The sequence below is a fragment of the Gavialis gangeticus genome, unplaced genomic scaffold, assembly GCF_001723915.1.
Source record: "Gavialis gangeticus isolate Ggan-Ray unplaced genomic scaffold, GavGan_comp1, whole genome shotgun sequence".
Lineage (NCBI taxonomy): Eukaryota > Metazoa > Chordata > Crocodylia > Gavialidae > Gavialis > Gavialis gangeticus.
Window position 1 is genome coordinate 14,317,657 of NW_017729009.1, and position 22,549 is coordinate 14,340,205.

Consider the following 22,549-nt stretch of genomic DNA (forward strand, 5'->3'; position numbering starts at 1 on the left):
CTAGGGTCTGGAACCAACTTCCAAGAGAAGCGGTGCTGGCTTCTACCCTGGGGGGCTTTAAGAGGAGGCTGAATGAACACCTTGCCGGGGTCATTTGACTCCAGTACTCTTTCCTGCCATGGCAGGGGGTTGGACTTGATGCTCTGCTCAGGTCCCTTCAAACCTTACTAACTATGAAACTATGAAAAATTGATTTCTTAGGCTTATTTTCAGTTGACTAGAAGGATGGGTTTCTTGGATTTGCAGTAGAGGTGATATCTTTTATTAAACCAACTAGATTTTTGCAACAACAAAAAAATTCTTTAATTGCTTTTTCCTGACTCATGGTTTCTTGGATGGGATTTTTATGAACTTGGGTCCAGGAGACAGGACATCATAATTGCTACAGGCAAGGGAAGCAATAGTGAGAATGACCAAGTGGCCTGGGCAGTACTGTATATATCTGTGTATGGGGTCACAACATAAATTGCCCAAGGCCATGTGGATATAGAAGCCGGTATAGAAGATCTGTGATGGTAGAGACATTTCTTCAGCTAATCACCTGGGGCCTCTGTTTTGGAACTAAAGATTTCTGAAGTCTTTTGTTGCATGTTAGGGTTGCCTGGTAGAGATGGCATTTATTCAACAACTTCAGCCTGCCTAGTCCTTTTGGATTTGCAAATCCCAAGCTATCAGATGGTATTGGATCCGGGCCCCGTTATGTATCAGCCTATAATTTCTGCTTCTTTTGTGCATGAAACCAGGGTCAATACACATTTACTCCTTGCTTCTGAAAAGAACTTTTGTGGTAAGCTCTCTTATTTCAAGCGGAGGCTTTATTACATGGAGCGGTTCATATGTGTGCTGCCTCCTCCCCTGGAACAGGAATGACTCTTTTGCACCCTACACTTCTGCCCATTGCTTTTGTAGCCTGTTTTTGGAGTTGATAAGCTGGAAATTAATTTGTCTTGCTTCTTTTAATTGCTCAGTTGTGTGATTTGTGCTTTTATAGCTACAGCCTGGATGGCCAACAGATAAAAGAGGAAATACAAGCAATGTCCTCTTTTTCTTTAAAGAAAAAGAGAATATTAGGGCACCAACGTAGGAAAATGCACAAGCCTCTTACATGGTCTCAAGTTACCTAAGCACTGAGCTTACCCTCTGGGGTATCAGCCATCTACTTGAAGAGCTGAAGAAGAAAAACTGGAATAAAAGTGAGAAATAAGTCAAAGATCAATGGACCATGACATTCATGAAGCTCATCCATCAGCAGCCATCAACCATCCTGATTCTGATCAATAGAATCAATTAATATAATTAATATAGATCAATTAATGGGATTTGGCTATTAAGCAAAAGTATGATGACCTCCTCATTAGATTTCAACATTTGGGTATGCCTCAATTTAGGCATTCAAGACTTTGCTGATATTTTCGATTTGTGTTGCTGTAGTGCTTTAAGGACTCAACAGGGCTTGGGGCCCCCCTGTGCTAGGCTATGTACACACACATTTAAAAAGATGCTTTCAGCCCCAGAAAACCCTGTCTGAACACTGTGCCCATCCTAATCTACGTAAGGCATTATCTATTCTTGTACAGGAGTCTCTCCCGAATGGTCTAATTAACCAGAATTCAAAAGTAGTTCTCTACAAAACCGCCTGGCTCCCTGAGTGCTACATTCCCTGCAAATTCAAAGTTTTCCATTCCTCTTTCTTTTAGCACCTAATAAGACTAGTACACCCACCCTCCAAAACAATCCCTTTTTATAAAAAAAATTGCTGTCTCTTCATTCAGCCTAGTGCCACCAAGAGAAACGATCTCCCGCTCTTAGACTTTACCATGGCATCTTTGCATTGAGAAATGAGTGAACTGCAGAATGAGCTGCCAAAGCTTAGGATTCATAGGTTGAAGACATGTTTTGGCTTCCCAGATAACACAGTATCTGAACCTATGCCAGACCAAAGTTACAAAATGTATAGACATTACCCACAAGAGCCAAGGCCGATGCTTTAAAATAACCTCAACGAGACTGGCAGAGCGAAGCCTATTTGTTCCAACAAAAATTATTCAGCTAAACACATTCGTGCTATGTGGTTTAGGAGACCATGCTTTAAAGTCCCAGGGGTCTCTCTCAAGTTTTGAAATGCGTTCTTCTTTCCTTTGGCTTCACTTGGGTCTCAATATGTCGTTTCCCTAGTGACTTGGCTGGAAAATGTGTGGTTGCTGGAGATGCTATTGGACTTCCTGGTGAAGGTGGGTCTCTTTTTCTTCTTTCTCCAGGGCAGGCACAGGAAAGTGAGGGTGGAGATGAAGATCTGGCGGAAGTTTGCTGACACCAAGTTGTAGAGGATGGGGTTGATGGCAGAACTGACGTAGAAGAGGACGTTTGTTAGCATGTAGAAGTAGTGGTAGAAGTTAAAAAGGAACCTGATGGAACAGAACAAGGACAGAGAGAGAATCTAAGTGTCACAGGGGAAATTTAAAGGATGCATGAAGAAAACACGAGCTGTTTCAACTGTTAGTCTCGCTATCTGGGAACAGGGCAACTGCCACATGAGACCTATGATACGATGCCGCATCCTCCTTCCTGCACAAAAAGAGATATAATAGGCAGACGAAGGATACTCGCCCTCCAACAAATTTCCCACCCTCATCCCTAAATAGTTAGAAGTGGGTTTAAGCCCTGAAATAGGAGGTTTGATATATTTAAGCTGTACATCTGTTTTGTAAAACAGACCTGCTGGAAATCAAAGAGCCTGCACTGGCATGTTGCCCTCTATAATGCAAATAGTGCCTCCGCTTTTACCAGCGGAGCTGGGTCTGCTTTGCAGTGCCCATAAAAACACAATGAGGCCTCATAATATATATTGTCATCTTTTCTCTTGAGCCAGTGAGAACCATATCTGTTTGTGCAATTGTTCTCTGGGGTGGAGTGCATTTCTATTTTATGATGAGCTCCATCGGCGATTGAGGACAACAGCTGGAATTTCCAGTGGACCGTGGCTTATAGCCAAGGCGACACAAAATTCACATGCTAAAATACAAGTCATATTGGTGATGCTGAATAAAAGGCTAGGATATGGCTGCAGCTTTGAGCAGCCAAGAACACACTTCCTAGGAGAAATGAATGCCTTCTGGACAGAGCGAGCTTATTACCAACTTATGGAGAAAATGTGAAGAACTGTGGGAGTAAGTCTCCTTCCAAGCAATTCCCATCTAAATGCTCTTGAAAATCAGTCAAATGATAGCTCTGGTCTAGTCAGTCCTCTGCTCAGTCAGATAACTGACTGTGGTTTGTCCCTAACGACACAGACTGAAGTTCTGACATGCCCAGAGGAAAATCTCCACCGGTCCTCTCCATTCACAAGTGATTCTGGAGGCGTTGATTCCAGGATGCCCAACCCAAGACATTTTAAAGGGGCATGTCTCAAGTTGGGGCATCTAAACACCCCGTATCTTGGATATATTTTGGTTCCTAACATCAGTACCCTGATAGGGTCATTCATTACCTTAAGTTTCCTTTGATAAATACCGTAAGTAGTCAAGAGTTCATAAATGATTATTTTAAAATGAAAGTTTGTCACAGGTTTACTGGCCAATAAGGTGTTTATAATTATGGCTTATTACAGTGGTGCTCAACCTTTCAGACCCGTGGGCTGTATGAGAGGTGTGGGGCCAGTCCATAGGCTGGATCTGACATGGGTGGGTGCATGGGGTTCAGTTTATGGAGTGACCCCACATGCCAGCCTAACCCTGTGAGCCAGATCCGGCCGTGCAGCAACCCCATGCATTGATCCAACCCCATGTACTGGCATGATGCAGCATTTGGGGCCATGTCATCTGCCTTGCAGGGCTCCCTACCAGTCTGGAAATTTGGCAGCGAGGGAGCAGTAGCAATGGTAATTGCCAGAGCGAACTTCTGAACCCAAGGGGGACCTGTGAGCCAGATGACAAAGCCTCACAGGTCAAATGTGGCCTGAGGGCTGGAGGTTGTGAGCCATAGCACCTGCAGTACCTGTGCGGTAGCCTGAAATTGGACATTTTAGCGTGCGTTTCCTAAAGGGCAAGAGCGTGCATGTGGGCAGTTTCCAGGGGGCAGCCTCCATGCAGTAAGCTCAAAAAATTAAATTTGCTAACTGCTGATCAAATTCTCTGCCCCTTTTGCCTAAGAAAATCTTGTTGTTGCATATTTGATAGCTACTTTAAGCACTTTTCTTCTAGAAATGCAAACAAGAAACAACAGCTTGCTCCATGTATGCCCGGAAGTTTATTTCCATGATTAAACGCAAGATCTGGATTTTACTATGGCCGGATGTACAATGTGATTCAACGGACTGCTCTGCTGCAAGTTACGATTACTTGTGCTTGATGCTCATGAAATTTTAATCATACTCTTAGCTTAGCTAGATTGTAACATGGTAGAAGGTTTTTGGTTGTTTTTTTTTTTATAGCTCCCTGCAGGAAACAGAGCACTTTGCAGAGAACAGAGAATGTAACATGGTGGGAGACCCACCTGAATAAAGGTCAGGCATTTCATTGTACACATCTCCTGCCAGCTTCAGCTCCCTCATACTAGACATATATTTGCAGGAAGTTTAGATGCTTATTTGCATATGCAAACTGCATACTCAATTATATCATTCTTTTACCATGGCCATGCAGAAAAGTCAGGCAGTTGCCAGAGCAGAGAGCCAGCAGGATGCATTTGCATGTGCTATTATGCTATTAATGTGAGCAATGGCAAGAAGTGTTCACACAAGCTAGTCATTCATTTGCAAATATAACTGCACCTAAGCTGTCTGAATACCCAGTCCCTGACTGCTGCCGGTGGACAATGATCCCTACACCTTAATTCTGGCTCTTTCACTGCCACGCTTAGCAAGCAAACTACCTCATGCTTTAATAACTGATGCCATCATTTTCTCAACAGTGTAATCTCTCCTGTCACCAGCAAAATTTAGCTTTGTAGAACTAATTGTGTGTTGACAACAGCTGTTCCATCTCATAGCTTCTGATCTATATCTATGTCAAGGAGACAACTATCAGCTTAAGGGAGGTAAAGAACAACAATACAACCTCAGATTTACCAGGGACTGTCAGAGGGGAAAATCAGTCACTCTACTGGTAACAAGTGCTAATTTTGTACTTGTCACTGCAGGAGATGATCAGATGCTAGTGATGAATTTAAATGCAAAATAATGTTTCCGTCACACACATCTTTGAGACCTGGCTGTTAAAAACCAAAGTAAAAGCAAGCTGAAAATCTATTTTGGAAAACATCTCATTTTGGAAAATTCACATTTTGGAAACATCTCATTTTGGAAAATTCACATTTTCCCAGACAAACTTAAGAGATGGATTTGGACGTCCTCATTGGTATAAAATACAGCTGTATCCCTTGAATGATCTTAGAAATCATAGAAAATGAGGGGTGGAAGGGACCCCAGGAGGTCACATCTAGTCCGACCCCCTGCTCCAAGCAGGACCAGCCCCAACTACATCATCCCAGCCAAGGCTTTGTCTAGCTGGGTCTTTAAAACCTCTAAGGATGGAGACTCCACCACCTCTCTGGGTAACCTCTCCCAGTGTTTTACTACCCTCCTGGTGAGCAAGTTTTTTCTAATATCTAACTTCAACTTCCCTTGCTGCACTTGAGACCATGGCTCCTTGTTCTGTTACCTTCATGACTTCAATGCTGCTGCTGGTGGAAATAAGATGACAATAATCTTGCCCATAAATAATAATTACTCACTCTGTCCAATGATCTGCAGGAACATAGCAAAACATGAGGCGCCGTATATGATATGGAAGCCAACAGACCACAAAGGCAATTACAACAGCACCTGCAAGATACAAGGATATCTGTTGATTGTACAGTGCGCCGTGTGTGATGTGCTTTTCTGGGAGCAGAAAACAAATCATTTTGTGCACATTAAACGCTGTATTACTTATTAAAAGCATAAGGACACTCCTATTTTGCCATTGCGCAAAGCATTAATAACGCCAGGGTTATCCTCTGTTTGTGGTAAAGCAGGAGTAATGGAAATAACAGAAAGGCTCTAGACTGGAGAGCCTGGGGGGAACATGTTGGAGGTAGATAAAGACAGGAATATTATGCAACAGGTCTTCAGAGGACTCCTTATATTACCTAGTTCAGATTCTGCTTGAGGAAAATCTGTGTCTGCCCTGAATTGGACAAGTATTTTAGCTAACAGGGATACTCAGCCTCAAAGAGTACCAAAGAAGTAAATGTAGCAGATTCATCATCCAGAGGCAGATGGAACAGGAATAATATTGCCTGAGTAGCCCACAGCACATACCTGCATGTAGCTATGTGTCAAGTATATAAAGCCATTGAATTACCCAGTGTTTGCAAGCAACAAATGATGATTTTAGTTGCAGGGACTGAGAATGTCTTGTTGTTCTGGGTTTGTACCGTGCCTGCTGTAAATGGGGCTGGTCCACAACTGGAACCCCAAGATAGTACCGGACTGCAAAGAGTTTTCTATCAGTGCTCATGTTTTAGCCCAAAGGGCACCGTTGTCAGCAGGAGTTTGCAATACTTCAGTTGTCAGACATGCTACTCTCTTTGTCAAACTAGAAATACTGCCAGGCCTCCTGGAAACCTAGCTGGGACCTGTCTCAGAGGAGCAGAGCAATCCACTTTGGGTGCTGATGCTTCCAGCTGTTACTGCAGTATGAATGGGGGTTTTATTGCAAATGCACACCTTGATCAGGGTGTAGGTTGGAGCCGTGTTGGTTTAAGGATATAGGCCGACAAGGTCCTTCTTCACTGAACCACTTGCTGGCATTCCTGACATTTGCTGCCATCGCTCCTCTCAGTCTGCTTGTGTGGTCTACCCATTCCTCCTAGTCTGCATCTGTACTTTCTAGTTGGACTGTAAGTCCTCTAGGGCAGAGACTACTTGCTAGTTTGTATTTCACAGATGTACAGAAGTTTAGAGCTGAAAGGGACCTCATGAGATCATTGGGTCCAGCCCCCCTGTACAACACCTAGTCACAATGGGACCCTATTCTGGGCTGTCATATTAAATGTGATTAATAATAATCAGGTGAGGAGGGAAAAAGGAAGTGGAGGATTTTAGCCAAGACACAGAAAAGAATGACAAATAAAGCACAACATTAATACACGGTGAATGATGAAAGCTCAGCTGGTGCCTGCTCCTGTCAGCCTGGATTTGAGAATGATCAGACAAAGGACAGCTATTTTTCTTACAATACATACTTCAACCCCGGTGTGAAGTGACACGCTTCTGGCCAAATTCCAGCAGGAAATAAATGAAACCTCACTCCAAACATAATACAATAAAGGCCATATGGGGAATCAAAGGTAAAGGAAACAGTTATGGTAGTTCTTCATCTGAACAGTGCTCTGCTGAGCGGGGTGGCTAGGCTCTTGTTGGACACGATGTGGGTTCATTTGGGCCTGAAAGACAGGAAAGATCTTTATTTCAATTCCCCTTTTGACTGCTGGCTCTTCACTCCCCTCTTCCCCAGTGGACTGGTGTGTGGAGGACAGTAGTTTATGGCTCATGCAGGGCTGCAGCAGCAGGCAGACTCTTCCTGGGGGATGCAGCGCTCGAGGGGGAATTCAAAAGCAGAATATAAAAGCAAACCCCAAGAGCTCCACCTCACCTCTATCCATACCAGAGAAAGCCTTCAATAACCCTCCCCAATGCACCTGTAGAGGGAGGGAGAAGTACTTGCATCTGCATTTTGAGGGGGAATAAAACCAGGCAAAGCATCTTACCCAAAGCTGTGCAGAAAGCAATGTCTGACCTGCTACTGGAAAGCAGGCCAGGGGGCCCAGCCCTGAGAACCAGCCCAGCTCTCCATCTCATTTTCTGTTACAGTATAATTACAAGATTCACCGGGGAGGCCAGAGGAGTGTATGCATTTAGCCAAAGTCCAGAGGATATGAAGACTTTACATAAAATTAACTGTTCCAAACAGGAGATTTTATCACACCTTCAACTCTCTTAGGAAATATGAACTTTCATTTCTACCCAGGAGAACTTCTACAATCTTTTCCCTGATACCTAAAGAAGGTTGTCTGGGCCCAAAAGCTTGCAATTAATGAAATTTTTCAGCAAAAATCTAGCTGGTCTAATAAAAACTATTGCCTCTACCACGAGTCTTGGAGACTTTTTAGGCATTCTGGAAAAGTCATTTATCTATCTACATGCCAGTAATTCACGTAAGTACCAATTCCCTGTCTCTGTTTCATGCTGTGCTGAGTGAAAGAAAAAAGGGTGAGGCATTTCCAGGAGCAAAGTGCAAATGCATCACCCTTCTTCTCCAGAGCTAGAGTTATGTCCTTCAGCTTTGCCTTTTCCTTTTTATAGGAAAATGCCCTAGTCATGTTAGTCATAGTCACTCATATTTCCCAGTCCTTTGAGTTGGTATCATCCTGCCAGCAGCATTTGTGCAGGACCAGCTCTATGGCGGGCTGCCCTCCTGAGCTCAGTAAGACAATTACAGACCATAGGTGCACCACTCATAACCTGAATCCTGAACATAAGAACTGGCATTTACTGGGTCAGACCCTAGGTCCATCTTGCCCAGTCTCCTGTGTCACAGTGGCGGAAAGCGGATGCTGAAAGGAAGAATGAATGGGTCTGACCAGGATTTTTCCCATTGTTCTTCTCTCACTTGCACCCTCCAGCATTGAAGGACTAGGAAGTTCTGATTCAGAGACTGTATCCCTAACTTCAGTGCTCAAGAGCTACCGATGCCCCTTTCCTCCATGAAAGCATCCAATCCCTTTTTGAATCTGGCCAAAGTGTCAGCTTGAATTACACACGGGGTGACAAAGAACTTCTCTTTGTTAGTTATCAACTTATTACCTACCCGCCTCGGTTTGTGACCCTAGCTCTGTGGCAGTGTCTCTAGCTTCTGCACACTTTAGGGGGGCAGATGGGAAATTCTCTGGCAAATGGTTTTTAGTGAATTAAATATGAAATGAAAAAAGGAACCTGCAATATATCCTCAGTGCTATTCGTCGCTGCATTCAGTCCAATTTATTGGAAGCCAGCCTCATATTTCTGGTTTTTACTGTGCACTGACACCAGTGTCCTTCAGGAAGAAGAGCCTTTGTAGGTAGGTAATGGTCTGTGAGCAGGTGGGGTTGGGCTTTGGGGCGTAAGCTGCCTCTTTGGATGGTTTGGCTATAGCAATCAACAGAGAAATGGTCAAAAAAGAGGATCATTAGAATCATTATCACGGAGCATCACATTGCACATCCCGTAGACATGAACGGGGGAGGTAAACTCTGTTCTCTGTAGGGTCAGCTGAACTGGGATTTTGTAATGAAAGTCACTGCAAGAGAGGCAAACATTTCAGCAGTATGTCGGTGGAGGACTCAAGGCCAGGTGTTATTCTTGGAAAACACTTTCAATCTCCAGAAATTGAAATACTGGGAAGTAAGCCACATGCTTTTTAGGTCCAAGAAGACCAATGGGCTAGTGTGATCACAGCACGGCAGCTTCTGTAGCAACAGCACCCAATGGAGTAAAGTATCTGGCATTAGTTTCACCCATCCAGGTCATACCCTGAGATCTGTCCTTACAAAGCCTGGCCTGTACAATATTGCAGGTGCATCCATTTAATCCGCCTTTGAATATTTGGCCCTGGAGCAAATGTTCAAACTGGCATCCACCAGATGTTTGCGTGTGTGCGCATCATCTTCAATGCAGACATCACACACACGTGCCCCTGTGAATTTCAGCCGTGAAGAGCGGAACATCGGTTTTAACAACGGTGACATCTCAGTTTCTTTTAAAAGCAGTTTTAATGCTTGGCCATGTGCTGGCATGAGACTTCTTGAACCATGCGAATCTTACACCTGGAAAGGACCAGCAGTTTCTGTGTGCATGCAATTCTGTGCCAAGATTTATGGAAGCAGGAGGGCCTATATGGCAAAATATGCATCCAAGTAAAAGAGCTGCTCAGTTTCCACAAGTGAATAATCAATTAATGCGCGATGGTAATTTCATAACATTACATGCAATCACTCTGCAATTAAAATGCGATTAGATACATAGCAAAGCATATTGGAGGCACTTAGGCTGTGATTTTAAATCCCAGCTGTGTAGTGCACTGTGCTGCATATCAGCAAAGATCCTCCACTGTGCTTTCGTCCTGTGTGGCTCTGTGCAGCTGCGATTAGGAGGCCCTGACCTGTATTTGTCACCCTTAATCCTTATGTTTCAATTTTATTATACAAAGGCTCAAGAAGATTTAAGGTGACAATCCTGTCCCCTCCATCCACTCTCTGACTTTCAATGGCAAACACAGGAAGATGTCATTTTTCATCTAAAGTGCCAGTAAAATGTTACCTCTCCAATTCTCTTCCAGGGAGCTGGTTCCCCTTCCTCATGTCTCACTGAGCTATGTGTTTGGTAGGGAAAGGAGCTTGGATATAACAGCAATGCCAGATGAAATAGATAGTGAAAATTACTTTTGGCTCAGGGGAGTGTCAGCCCCGTGGGCCTTCACTCTTGGGTCTCTTCTCAAGGAGGCAGAGAAGGTCTCTGTCATGGCATAATTCAGCCAAGAAGCTCCAACCATTAACTAAAGTTTTCAGAGAAGAATGAAGCAGTCGGGGGCCTTCATGCAATGTCACTTCAGACTTGCAAGTGCGATAGCAGCGCACAGGACAGGTGCAGAGCTATGAGGACTGATTTAATGAGCAAATGCCCTTCTCTACCTCAGGGCTGATTTCAAGCCCATTCACATGGATGAGCAGACGGAGAGACAGACAGGTAATGTAGACATATTGGGCACATCCAGATGAGCGTGCACACATGGTATGTGCATGCACACCACATGCACTGCACAAGCAGGTGTTCCCCGCACAGCTAATTTGCAGCATTGTTGACACCAGGAGATCTGGGTGTTAAAAAGCTTGATGCCTAAAAAAAGTGGGGTGGCACATGTGTGCTGCCCAAAATTGGAGCCATGCTCCAGCTGCCGACCAGGCTCCTTGCCGTAGGCTTCCCGTGGCCGCAGCCCCCAGAGGCTCCCAGAACCCAAGGTAAGCGCTGGCCGCAGTCTCCCCTACCCCTCCCGGGGCAACGTGCGGTAAGCCAGAGCGTGCATGCATGGGGGCTCCCTGGGGACAAGCAGAAGTGCCGCTGCTATTTGTCCCTGGGAAAATGCACATTCCCGCTTGTAGGGATGTGCCCATTGTGGCTGGTAATTTGGCTTCTCTGCTGTGGCTGTCCCCACCGTTATCAGCGTTCCTTTAGTATTGCTTTCTGGTCCCCTCTGGCGGGTGTGATGGACCATGAGTCTACAATCATTCCCCACTTTCGCCATCTTCGGGGCGCTTTGGATGTGGCCCTATGGACGGCTGCTCAGGGTATTGTTTCACCCGCTGCAGCGAAGCAGGTTTCCGGCTTTTCAGGAAAGTGAAGTTACAGAGGTGGGTCATCCCTAGCCGAACCACCACATGCAAATCCTTGCCTAACCCATTATTAAAATGATGCAATCAATTCTGCCGCACAGCTATAGGACATAGCACCCCAGCCTGCCACAGGTAAAGCAGGAGGATCATGTGAGCTAAAATCCTGCTGCTGCAAGGATTGTTGAAGGGCGCTGGACAAATCCAAGGAAGAGAGGAAGGCAAAACCCCGCACAGCCCATACCAGTCTGACCGGGGGTAAAATTCCTTCCTGACCCCAAATGGCGTGACCAGTCTGACCTGGTTTTCCTCCCATTTCCTTCCCCAACTTGCCACCGTCATGCTTTATATTTGAAACCACAGGTCTTCCTCACCTCATTAGCAAGGGAGAGTCCCTGGGACTTTTAAGCAGGTGGCTTTTAAAATGTATTCCCTTATATTACCCCTTTGTACCTCTACAGCAATGTAGAGAGACCTTAGATGGACACAGATCTGGTCCCTGTATGTTTTATTCTTCCCTACTCTTGCTAATGCCTTTGCTGGAGCTCAAAGCCAATTCTTCTTCCTGATTTTGGCCAGACCAGTTTTTTTCCGCTCGGTATTTTTGGGGAAGAGCAGATATAAATGAGAATGTAGTCTGGCCCTTAATGTTTGAGCAAAGGCAGAAGCAGTTTGCATCCAGAGTCACATTTCTCAGGCATATCTCAATGAAATCTCAACCCTCAGCAACCGTGCGTCTCCAACACAGCTAGAGGAATGCGCGCACTGTCTGCTATCGAACCGCTCACACGCTGGGTAGCTTACGTCAGGGATTTCCGGGAGCGTTGATTTCTGGAGACACAGTGTTTGTATATTCAAAATCCCTGGGGTTTATATGCTTATTTAGCCAATGCTGTTATCTTGAAGGAGAACAAATGTTGACGCACTATTTTGAAATGCAAGACTGTGAATAGGATTGTGCCAGAGGTGGCTTGGGAGGTGGTGACTACCAAAATAATTCCCGAAGAAGAGTTTTGTGACATGTTTCAGGCAATATTTGCACACCCGAATGAACGCGTGGGCACCGCTCTAGGAGAAGTGGAGAGAAGCAGCAGGCACAGACTGCTCGTCGCTCTCTTAGAAGTCATTGGGATGTGATCTCTGAGCTGACAGAGGAGTGAGCTAGTGGCATCAGTCTTAATTTTGGGTTTCTGAAGTGTGTGGAGCCACAGATTTCAGCTCAGTCTTCCACTTTTCAAGTAGATGAACTGAGCTAACTTTCTGGAGGGCTTTTAAAAATGGCCTTGGTACCCAAGTGACCAGCACTCCTTCACCAAGGAGTCCCATTGATTTTCCTGGTAGCAGGGGTGAGTTCCTGGGATTTCCTGTGGGATTACATCACAAAATGAGACCACGTGCTCTCCCTGGTTTCCATCAGCAATGTTTCCCTTCCCTGTGCTGTTGTGTACCCTGACCTTGAGCTAAGCACTTACGTCAATTGAAAGCTTCTCATTGACTTTGGTGGACTTTGCATTAGTCCTCGTATCAATGAATTACCTGTCTGCTTGCAATCCCTGCAGTAGCTGCGTTTCAGATGGAGCGGGGGGAGAGGGAAGGACTGAATATGCAATTCATAAGGCAGCTTTGATGAAAGGAATGACACAAAAATAAATTATTGCTGAGATTTCTTCCCTTCAGACAAAATGAAAAATGGGTCAGGTTCCATAATTTGGTCACCTTTGTGCTCCCCTCTTTTTCCCGAGTGTGGGAGAATGGTGTCCTTTGTCAAGCCTTTTCTAATGTGAAGGAAGTCTGCTTGTTTGAAAGGAGCCACACTCCCCCAGTTGTTCCTGCCTTGATTGCAGCATGGCACTTACTGCGATGAATCACAAAAAACTCTATTTTCACAGAATAACAAGATAATTTTCCTGGTTTTATACTCCTCAAAATTGGTTCTCAAACTTCCACTGAAGTGAAATCTCGGCTCTGCTGGAATCAGTGGCAAACCTTTCATCGGCTTCCACGAGGGTTGTGTCTCCCTCCAGGTGTGCAAGGCAGCAGGGGGGAAGAAAGAAACCCAAGGAGGAGGCCCCATTGCAGGGGTGCTCTTCTATTGCTACACTGCAAATAAAAAATATGCAAATTGCACGTGATCTACCCAAAAGCACCAAAATTATGCCTGTGGATTAGGAAGTGATCCAAATCTGCAAAAAGGCTGATCTACATGTAAGGACATTTAAAATAGTGGAAATATTTTTTAAAGACTGACGAATACTTTTATTTAAAAATGGGCTGAATGGTCTTATATGAGAACTACTTGGCCCATTACTATAAAAATGGCTGAATATATCTGGAAAAGAATGCCATTACGGTTTTTATATGACAAAATGGCAAAGTTTTCAAGTAGAAGTCTATACACCAGGAAATATTATTAGACCAACTATTTAAGCTGGTCTAATACAAGATATCAGATTCAACCAGCGAACTTTGTCTGCCTATGTCCTTAGACTAACACGGCTACAACCTCTACCCTTACACACACACACACGCGTGACTCTGGTCTTAAAAGGTAGTTAGAAAAGGATGCGTAAATACATTATTTGCCAACAGCAAAGTGGTTTGTGTAGGCAACAGCTTTCCTAGAATACCACAAAATCTGACTTCACAGAAGTTTCACACTTCTTGGGTCATCAACACCAATAGTGTTCAACTTCTAGGCAGTACAGCTATTTCCTTATTTCATAATAAAAAATAAACAGAGAAACGGAAAGAAAATTTGTAATAATCAGAGAAGTGGAAGGGAAGATGGGAGGGGGAATTGGCCTCTCATCAAGGGGATTTAGAGCGGAAGGGCTGACACACAGAAGTTCCCCAAAATCGTCCTCACAAAACACTGGAAAGAGGCCAAGTCTTTGAGTGCTCTGAATTTGGACTCTTGCACCTGGTGAACACTGGCAGCAGCATAGGACTTGCATCAGACATCAACACACTCACTGATTTCCCAGTCTGGCTCACGCATTGGCACAACTGATAAATTCTCTGGCACTGCTTTTCCTAATTGTTTTGGACACAACTAAAAACAAAACGGAGCCAAGAGGAGATGAGATGTGCATGCTAGCAAAGACGGCGAGCGATGGGGAATGATGATTGCATTCACAAGCCAGTGATTCGGAGGAACTTGGTAAAATATGGCTCTAGCTGTTTTGCTGGCTGAATTCAGAGCTGCCATGTCTTACTGCCGAGGTTGAGATGGTTGAATGAATGCATGTGCTGGGGGCACGGCGAGGAAGTTTACAGCAATGACCTTACACTGAAATGTCACAACACGGAGCCAAAGCTATGGCAAGTCTCTTTCAAGGTCACTCAATCTACTAGTAATGTGGGCAGAGCTGATGGTTAAAAGCGGCAATGCCCTGGTCTTGAGGATAAAGGGACAGATTATAAAAGGTGTTTAAGCTAAAATCCCTTAACAAATCTGGGCCAAAGTCCCTCTCCAGGCAGGCAGCGACAGGAATGCAGGGAAGAGACAGATAGCAAATAAGGAAGCACACTGGCTGTGGATGCACTGAGAAAAGAAAATGCAGATGCTGAGCTCTACAAGATGTTTTAACAACTCAGAAGTGGCTGCCACAGCTGGATGCCAAACATCCCAATGCTAAGCAGAATTTGCATCTGGAATTATGGGTTGTGGACCATTTGCAGAGTCCAGATCAAGGTTTTGAACCACATGCAAAGTCTAACAGTACTGAGACCATGGTGATTTTTGATCTCTGTGGCCAAGAGATCATCTGTGTTTGGAACTGGAACTTCTCCCCCATTCAGAATCAGCCTTCAAACCCTGAGGAACAGGCTGCAAATGAGCCAGCAAACCTGTGAATTTGGGCTTGTTTTAATGAGAGAGGTGACAAACTGCCTTATTTGCCATTCATGTGCAAAGCCTAATCTGTTAGTGAGCATTCACTAATGTCAAAGGGGTGAGAGATTTCTTACTGACTTCGCTGGAAGGGAAACATCAGAAATAGTAACACAAACTTCCCCACAAGGCCTGAATGCTATCTCCTCTAGAAGGGTCCCCTCTTAAATCTTTATATCCCAGTCAATCTTTGGCCTTTTTTTTTTAAGTTCGTCAAAAAAACCTTACCGTTGGTATAAAATGTAATGGTGAATACTGATTCTGCAGTGCAGGTGACAGCAGCCATTTACTTAATAGGGTTTCAGGGCAGGTTCAGCTAATCGGACTTCAGGGGGTTGTTCTTTGTTGCTCTGATTTATTGAATAATGAAGATCCTTCATTATTTGTATATGACTATTTTTTGCTCCTGGGTGGTCATCAGTTGTGACTGTCAGTCTAATTGATAGCAAAGGCACTTGGAAGTTTTTGTACAGGTATTTTAAGTTGTTCCTTCATGGATGTAAATGGACTAAATTTGATCCAGGCTTTAAAAAAAAATAAATAAATTTTTATGTATCCCACCCCACAGCAAAATGGCAGTCATCTGCCTACAACAATGAAAATGACCTTTCATTCCCGTGAAACACTGATTGTGTGTCAATGATTTTACTAGTGCAAAAAAGGTTTTTTCCCATCCTTTTTGCTCCATGCCTTCCACGGACTCTCTGAAGCTGGATATGCAGTTCTGGATTATGACAAGGCCCAGAACAAATCAGGCAAATGCTTGTTGATTTTTGTTACTTTTCAGACAGCTTGAAAGCCTCATTTGTAAAACAAGTACAAGGAGCAGAAGATGGAAAGCTGGTCATCCAGTAAAGCAGGAAATCAAATAAAAGCACATGGTAAACTCGGTTTGGTTACCAGGACCTTAAAGGTCCTCTTCTGCAGGGCAGAGGAGAGGTGGAGGGAGCAGGGTGGAGGTCCAGGGAGGGGGCTGATGTCAAATGGCTAGTAGCTCTTGTTATTTTATGGACTTTCTTCAAGCAGGTCTCCCATCTAGGAAAGCTTGGGGCCTTTCCTACACCCTTCTGAGCCACAACTTTTGATCCACACACAGCTGCAATCCCTTTGCTCCCTTACGGGTATGGATTGGGCCATAGGCCCCCCCAACTCCCTGCTACTACCCCAGCAAGGAAAGGGTGTTGCCTATTAGGTAGTACAGCCAGACCATATATAATGTCTGTGAGATATGGTGCTTCCTGGGATTGCGTGCTCCTGACTCAGAGCTTTTCCTGACTGATACCCTCTGCCCCCGTTTCTGAGATTCAAAGCCAGCATAATCTGTACCTAAACTCTACCTTGCAATAACTTTTCTGAGCCTCCGTAGTGGCTTTTAAAGCAAAGATTTGCTTAGAGAATAGAAATAAATAAGCCCTTTCTTTACTAGGCAAAAAACTCTCTTGGAATGCCAGCCTATTAGGCATGCCTGTGTGTGACTAATCTCAGCCATCGGGGAGTCGGTATTGTACGAGATATGGAGATGACAGGTGTAAATTTAGTTTTCTCCATTATTATTCATGAAGAGATCTACCTTCTTCCTGATAAAGAGGTGAAATTACTGAGAGGATAGCGGAGAATGAGAAGTGTTGTGGCCAAATGAGAAACAGCAGATTCTTGCTTCACAGAGATAGGAGGAAGTGCTAAAAAATATGTATGCATCCCACGAGGCCTGAACATAGCTCCCAGCCCTATTGTTTTGCAAAGACCCGATCCTCAAGACTGTTTAGGTGTGTAAGTACCTTCCAGGGATTAGCACGGTCTCTTCAATGCCTCCCGAGTCCCTGTCTAATTCCTTACGCACAAGCCCACCTTTCCTCTCATTAAAGCACTAAACTGTGTAGCATTCAAAGTCTTATCTATATTACAGTTCACCCTTGCCTACACTACAGCCTCCATTACAGCTACCTCCTGTTGAGTTGCGCCAACTGGGAATAATGGACCTGAAATTTCCCAAGGTAAATTGATTCAGCTACGGACGGGATTTCGGCTCCTGATATGAAACACGACCTAACAAACATCACATCAGCCGAAGCATTTCAGCCTCAAACAAGCTTGCCATGAAGAAAGCACTGATCCGCGCTGCTGCCTGCCAAGCTGTCAGAAACCTTCATGCTATCCTGTGTATCAGCGGCTGTCACCACTTAAAGCAGAAAAGGGCATATTTTATTAGAATCCTTCTCAGTGTTATTTCTTTTAACTGATTCTGCTTCCTCGTCTGTGTTTGTACTTTCAGATGCTTTTGCCTTTTCCTTGTCTCATTAAATTAAGACATCAAGTCTTCCACAGTTCAGCTCCATTACCAAGTTCAGGATCTTTTATTTAGGTAACCTCTATCCAAAGCACAGAGCTGCAGAAAAGGAAGGCAATAAGGCAAGTTACTGGGTTTTTGATTGTAGCCGTGTTGGTCTAAGGACATAGGCAGGCAAGTGTTTTTGAGTAAATCTGATATCTTTTATTAGACCAACTAAGTAGTTGGAAAAAAGTTATGCACTGCCTCAGTTGGTATTAACTGAGCCATTAAAATGCCAGTTTTGCTCTTGGCTTCATTTACAAATGCTTTCTCAAAATAATTTGTATTAGTGTACTTCTGTCTATCTGTGTAGATCATACCCAAGCCTTTTTAGAAATGATGGGTGAACTTCATAAGTCTCTGAGCATCAGTGTCCCTCTACACCACAATTACATCTAATTTCTCCATTAAGTTATCATAAGGGCACGTGTAAATGCTTAATGAGACATCTGATAGGTCATAAGCACTCAACAGTGACGACAACCACAAAAACTGCACGTACAAATGCAAATCCAAGATTACATGTGAAAACACAGGTGGATGTGCTTGTAAAAGCTGTGTCTGGATGTGTAGGGGAAGGACATTTTAATCTTCCAGATCTTGAGGAGCTGCAAAGACCTCCCCCTGAGATTTCTGACACATGCTCATTTTCACTGGGGACAGAAACTTTCTCTTGTGATATTTTGGTCGTGCTGCTTAAGAGTTTCTGCCACTTTATGGGTACAAGAACAGTGGAAGCAGGGCGGCAGATCTCAGATAGTAGCCTAGATTTGTCATGTGTTTTGCCCCTCCTTCTAGCATGGCCCCCTGAATCATTGCCGATTCATGCTGAGAAGGAGCAGGTCCTCTGTGGTTTCCATGCATGGGATAGCTCTGAATTGTAGCCAACCCTCCCAGAAACTTTGTCTGTGCTCAAAGGCTGCACTAATGCAGCGCAGCCCTTGTCTGCTCTGGCCGTAACTCCTACCCTACCCTAGTCTTATGGGTCAGGGCTGACCCTTTCCAATGGATGGCAGGCCACAGTTTCTTTCCACCACAACCATTCTCCTTCCCAACTGACTTGGTCCAAATCACAGAACTCAAACACACCTCTCCAAGCAAAACCACAGTGACTGAATTAATTTTAGTCATGGGGAAGGGACTTTTTTGCTAGCTAGCAGAAAACAAAGCAAGAGAGAAAGTAATCCTACCCTTCCAAAGGAAACAATCCCATTTGTTACCAACAACTTAAATATTACTATTACTAGATTTAAAGGATTCTCATCAAGTTTGAAAGTCAAAGTAGAAATGACAGAGAACAATAGCAAAAAAAAAAAAATACTTGGCCAAATATATCTCTTGTCAAATGAAGGGAATCACCCAGGGATTGACTTGGCCCCAGTGTCTTCATTAGATTGGCGCTATTCAAAACCAGCCTTTTGGGATTTTCTTGCATTTCAAGATGGTCTTTTTTGCTCAGCTCGCTCTATTAACAAGCTTCCTGGTCACCATATGTGTTGCATTTTTTATGACTGGACATTTGTGAGACAAATTGCTGCAGAATTCTGTAATGTTATTAGAGTATTATACAGGCTCATTAATTTTGGAGAGAGGACATGTTATAATCTGGTAAGGTAATAACCAGAGATACATAAGAGATTCAATTCACTGACTGTTGTTTATATACAACAGACAAATGAGAATTATATCACTGTTGAGAATACAATGATTGTTCTTGTAACCAACTCCGTTTAGGTTTGGAGCCTGTAGCTATAGTTACTCCATTGATGTTACTGAACATAAAGTGTAGAAGACTGAAAAAATGTGTTGCTAGGCAGGTAATGGAAACAGAGATCCTAACATTTTTGTTTCAAAGTGCTGTGAAAGTACAAGCTAGGCCTGCAAGTGGAAACATTGCTGCAGAAAAAGTCTGATTTTTTGCCATTTTTTACCAAAAGTAATGGTGCAGTTGAACCCTGAACCAGAGCTTGGAATATACGTGGAAATAACTTTTTCAATACATTTTAATTGAAAACCTGATTTTTTCTAGACAGCTCTGCTACAGTGGAGAATATGTTCACAGCATTGTTAATTTTATGTGCATAAGAAAAATAGATTAAACTAGAAAATACCAAGAGATGGCCTTTTGAACAGTCTTTGCATGTCAAAAGTGAATTACATTTACATGCATAATTTGGTGTGCCCAAAATTACTATGACTGCATACACAACTGCAATAATTATATATGCTGTTGAGACAACTTTGCACATTTAGTAATACATTTCTTGTGTATGAGTGATTCAGAATACAGATCCAACCTGTTGTAGCTGTGAAAGTCTTGGAAACATACGGGGGTGGGAAACATTTTTTTTGGTAATATTTTTCATTAGATCAATGTTATACAAGCGTTCAAGTGCAAAGTGCTCTTCTTCACATCACTTTGAGTCCACTAGCATGTCCAATATCTTCTCCAATTAAACTGTCAGCATTTAGATCTTCATTCATAAAAGCCTATTTATTTAGGATAGCAATTCAGTATGTGTTAAACGATATGCATGTACTTGTCTCTTTAATAGTTATGGGCCTAGGAATGTTGTTTTTGAATTTAAGACCTTATACTGTGACTGTAAAACCTCTGTTACCTACCAAAAAATGCTGAGAGTTAACCACTACCAAGTAGCACACTTGTGTGCTGGTTAGAGCTGGTCAAAACCAATTTTGCAGTACACTCTGAAGTTGCTTCCTTTTGCAATGTACAATATGCATTTTTTGTGCATTTTCAGTATCCTGAATTTTCATTTTCTCATTTTTTCTTACCCTGAATACAGAAAAACACATGCTAGCCAGTCCTAGAAAGCCAGATTTAGAAATTAATACCCTTTTCACTTTTTTGTTATGCTACTGGGTGCATCTACACATGCAATTAGCTCATAGCAATAAACTCTGGTGCAGTTTGCACCGGAGTTTATTACTCCTGGGCATAGTATTTACATGTGCACCTGGGACTGCAGTGTGCTGAGCTGGGGCAAAGCAGCCCTGGCTGGTAGGAGGTCCTAGGTGCCAGCCTGGGGCTGCTCCTCGTCAGCTTAACATGCTACAGAGGGGCTGGCTAGGACAGAAGGGTGCTACAGTGCAGGGCTAGCTGGCAGGTAGCCCCACACTGTAGCACCATCATGCCCCAGTCAGCCCCAGTCACCATCTACACATGTGTTTCAGTGCATGCAACTACTGTGATGTAGGATAGTATTTGTCCTGGACAGTATTAAACTACAGCCAAGTTAATTAATTTACTGTGCCCTAATACATGTGCACGTGTAGACGGTGACACTTTACTGCAAAGCTAATTAGTCAGCTCCACAGTAAAGCACATGTGTAGATGTACCCCCTGTGTAACAATTCCAAATGTCTCCAACTTTCAATACCTACAGAACAATGGAATTAGAGAGTTTCCATTTCCTTTTGCTAGTCTCCAGTTTTTCAAAATGTGAGAGTTAGGAAAATGTACAGACTGGCAAAACAAAAATGAAAATATAAATCTATAAGATGAGCAGGGCCCTTGAAACCTGAGACACAATTCGTTTGATTGTAAATAGGGGGAAATGAAAAGATAACTGTAGCTGGCTGCTGGCTTGCAAAGGCATGTAGAAGGTTGCACACATCAGACTGTAGCAGTCTGTAGGCTTGCAGGGGCTACAGCCCAGCTCCTGGTGGTGAAAGCTGATTGTAGGTCTGCCTGAAGAACTGGGCCAAACTGACATGAATAACTGGCTGGCCCAAAGGAAGTTAAAAGGCTCCCAGGGAAAGGAGCTGGGGGGACAGAAGAATAGATAGATGGAGTTGCCAGGAGAATAGCTACAACACTGGGCTAAGGCACTTTCTTGGGGTCTGGGAGCAGCAGCAGCACACCAGGGAATGAACTCCAGAGCGAGAGGAGACTTTGGTGCTAAGAAAGCAGCAGAGAGCTGGAGCCACCTTCTCAGGGTCTGGACGAAGGCCTGAGACTACAAGTTAACTTGTTGCAGGCCACGTTTATATTTGTTCACTGATTTGAGGATTTATGCTTATGGTGTTTCCTGTGAGGCAAGAGTGCCCAGGGAAATAAAGGACTGAGCTAAGTAATCCTCAACTTGCTACAATAACAAAAGATGGAAAGTAAATGCTTAAAATTTGGGGGTTTGATCTGGTTTAAAAGAAACCAATTTGAATTGCAAAATATTTGGAATGACAGTTTTGACCAGCTCAATGGCAGGTGTCAGCTGTTCCCCCAAATACATCCCAAACTGTCTCTCTAACTCTCCCCATATGTGAAGCCATAGGTACGTACGTAGGACTCGCACTCCGTGCTTTAGGGCCTGCACCCGGCTGGGTTCCATGGACATGCTGAGCATCGTCTGCTGGCCTCCAATAGTGCAGACCTGGTTTTCCTGTGTTGACTGCTTGAACATGACGATGAGCTGGTTGGCAATGATGGTATTCAGCACCGAAATGACAACCATCGGGAACACAAAGGAGATGAAAGTGTTGACCTGTAGGGGGTAGAAATGACAAGATTCATATATGCTATCATTGACCCCTGAGATTTTATTTCACATAGTTTCGTAGTTGGTAGGGTTGGAAGGGACCTAAGCAGACATCTAGTCCGACCCCCTGCCATGGGCAGGAAAGGATGCTGGGGTCAAATGACCCCAGCTAGGTGGCTGTTTAGCCTCTTTCTGAAGACCCCCAGGGTAGGGGCAAGCACCACTTCCCTTGGAAGTTGGTTCCAGATCCTAGCCGCCCTGACAGTGAAGTAGCGCTTCCTGATATCTAGCCTGAATCTACACTCAGTCAACTTATGGCCGTTGTTCCTTGTTACCCCGGTAGTGCTGGGGGAACAGGGACTCTCCCAATGCCTGCTGGTCCCCCTTGGCAAGTTTATAGGTGGCCACCAGACCCCCACCCCATGC

At 44.0% G+C, this 22,549-nt stretch overlaps 1 protein-coding gene across 1 annotated transcript in view; it reads right to left on the reverse strand.

Moving 5' to 3' along the window:
- Positions 1-393: 393 nt before the first annotated feature.
- Positions 394-22,549, reverse strand: part of NTSR1 (neurotensin receptor 1) — a 90,773-nt gene continuing 68,617 nt past the window's right edge. The window contains exons 2-4 of the mRNA XM_019510139.1: positions 21,928-22,129; positions 5,731-5,821; positions 394-2,405 (exon numbers count right to left, since the gene is read on the reverse strand). Coding sequence (XP_019365684.1) covers positions 2,156-2,405; positions 5,731-5,821; positions 21,928-22,129 — 543 coding nt within the window. The 3' untranslated portion in view covers positions 394-2,155. The remainder of the gene's footprint in view (positions 2,406-5,730; positions 5,822-21,927; positions 22,130-22,549) is intronic.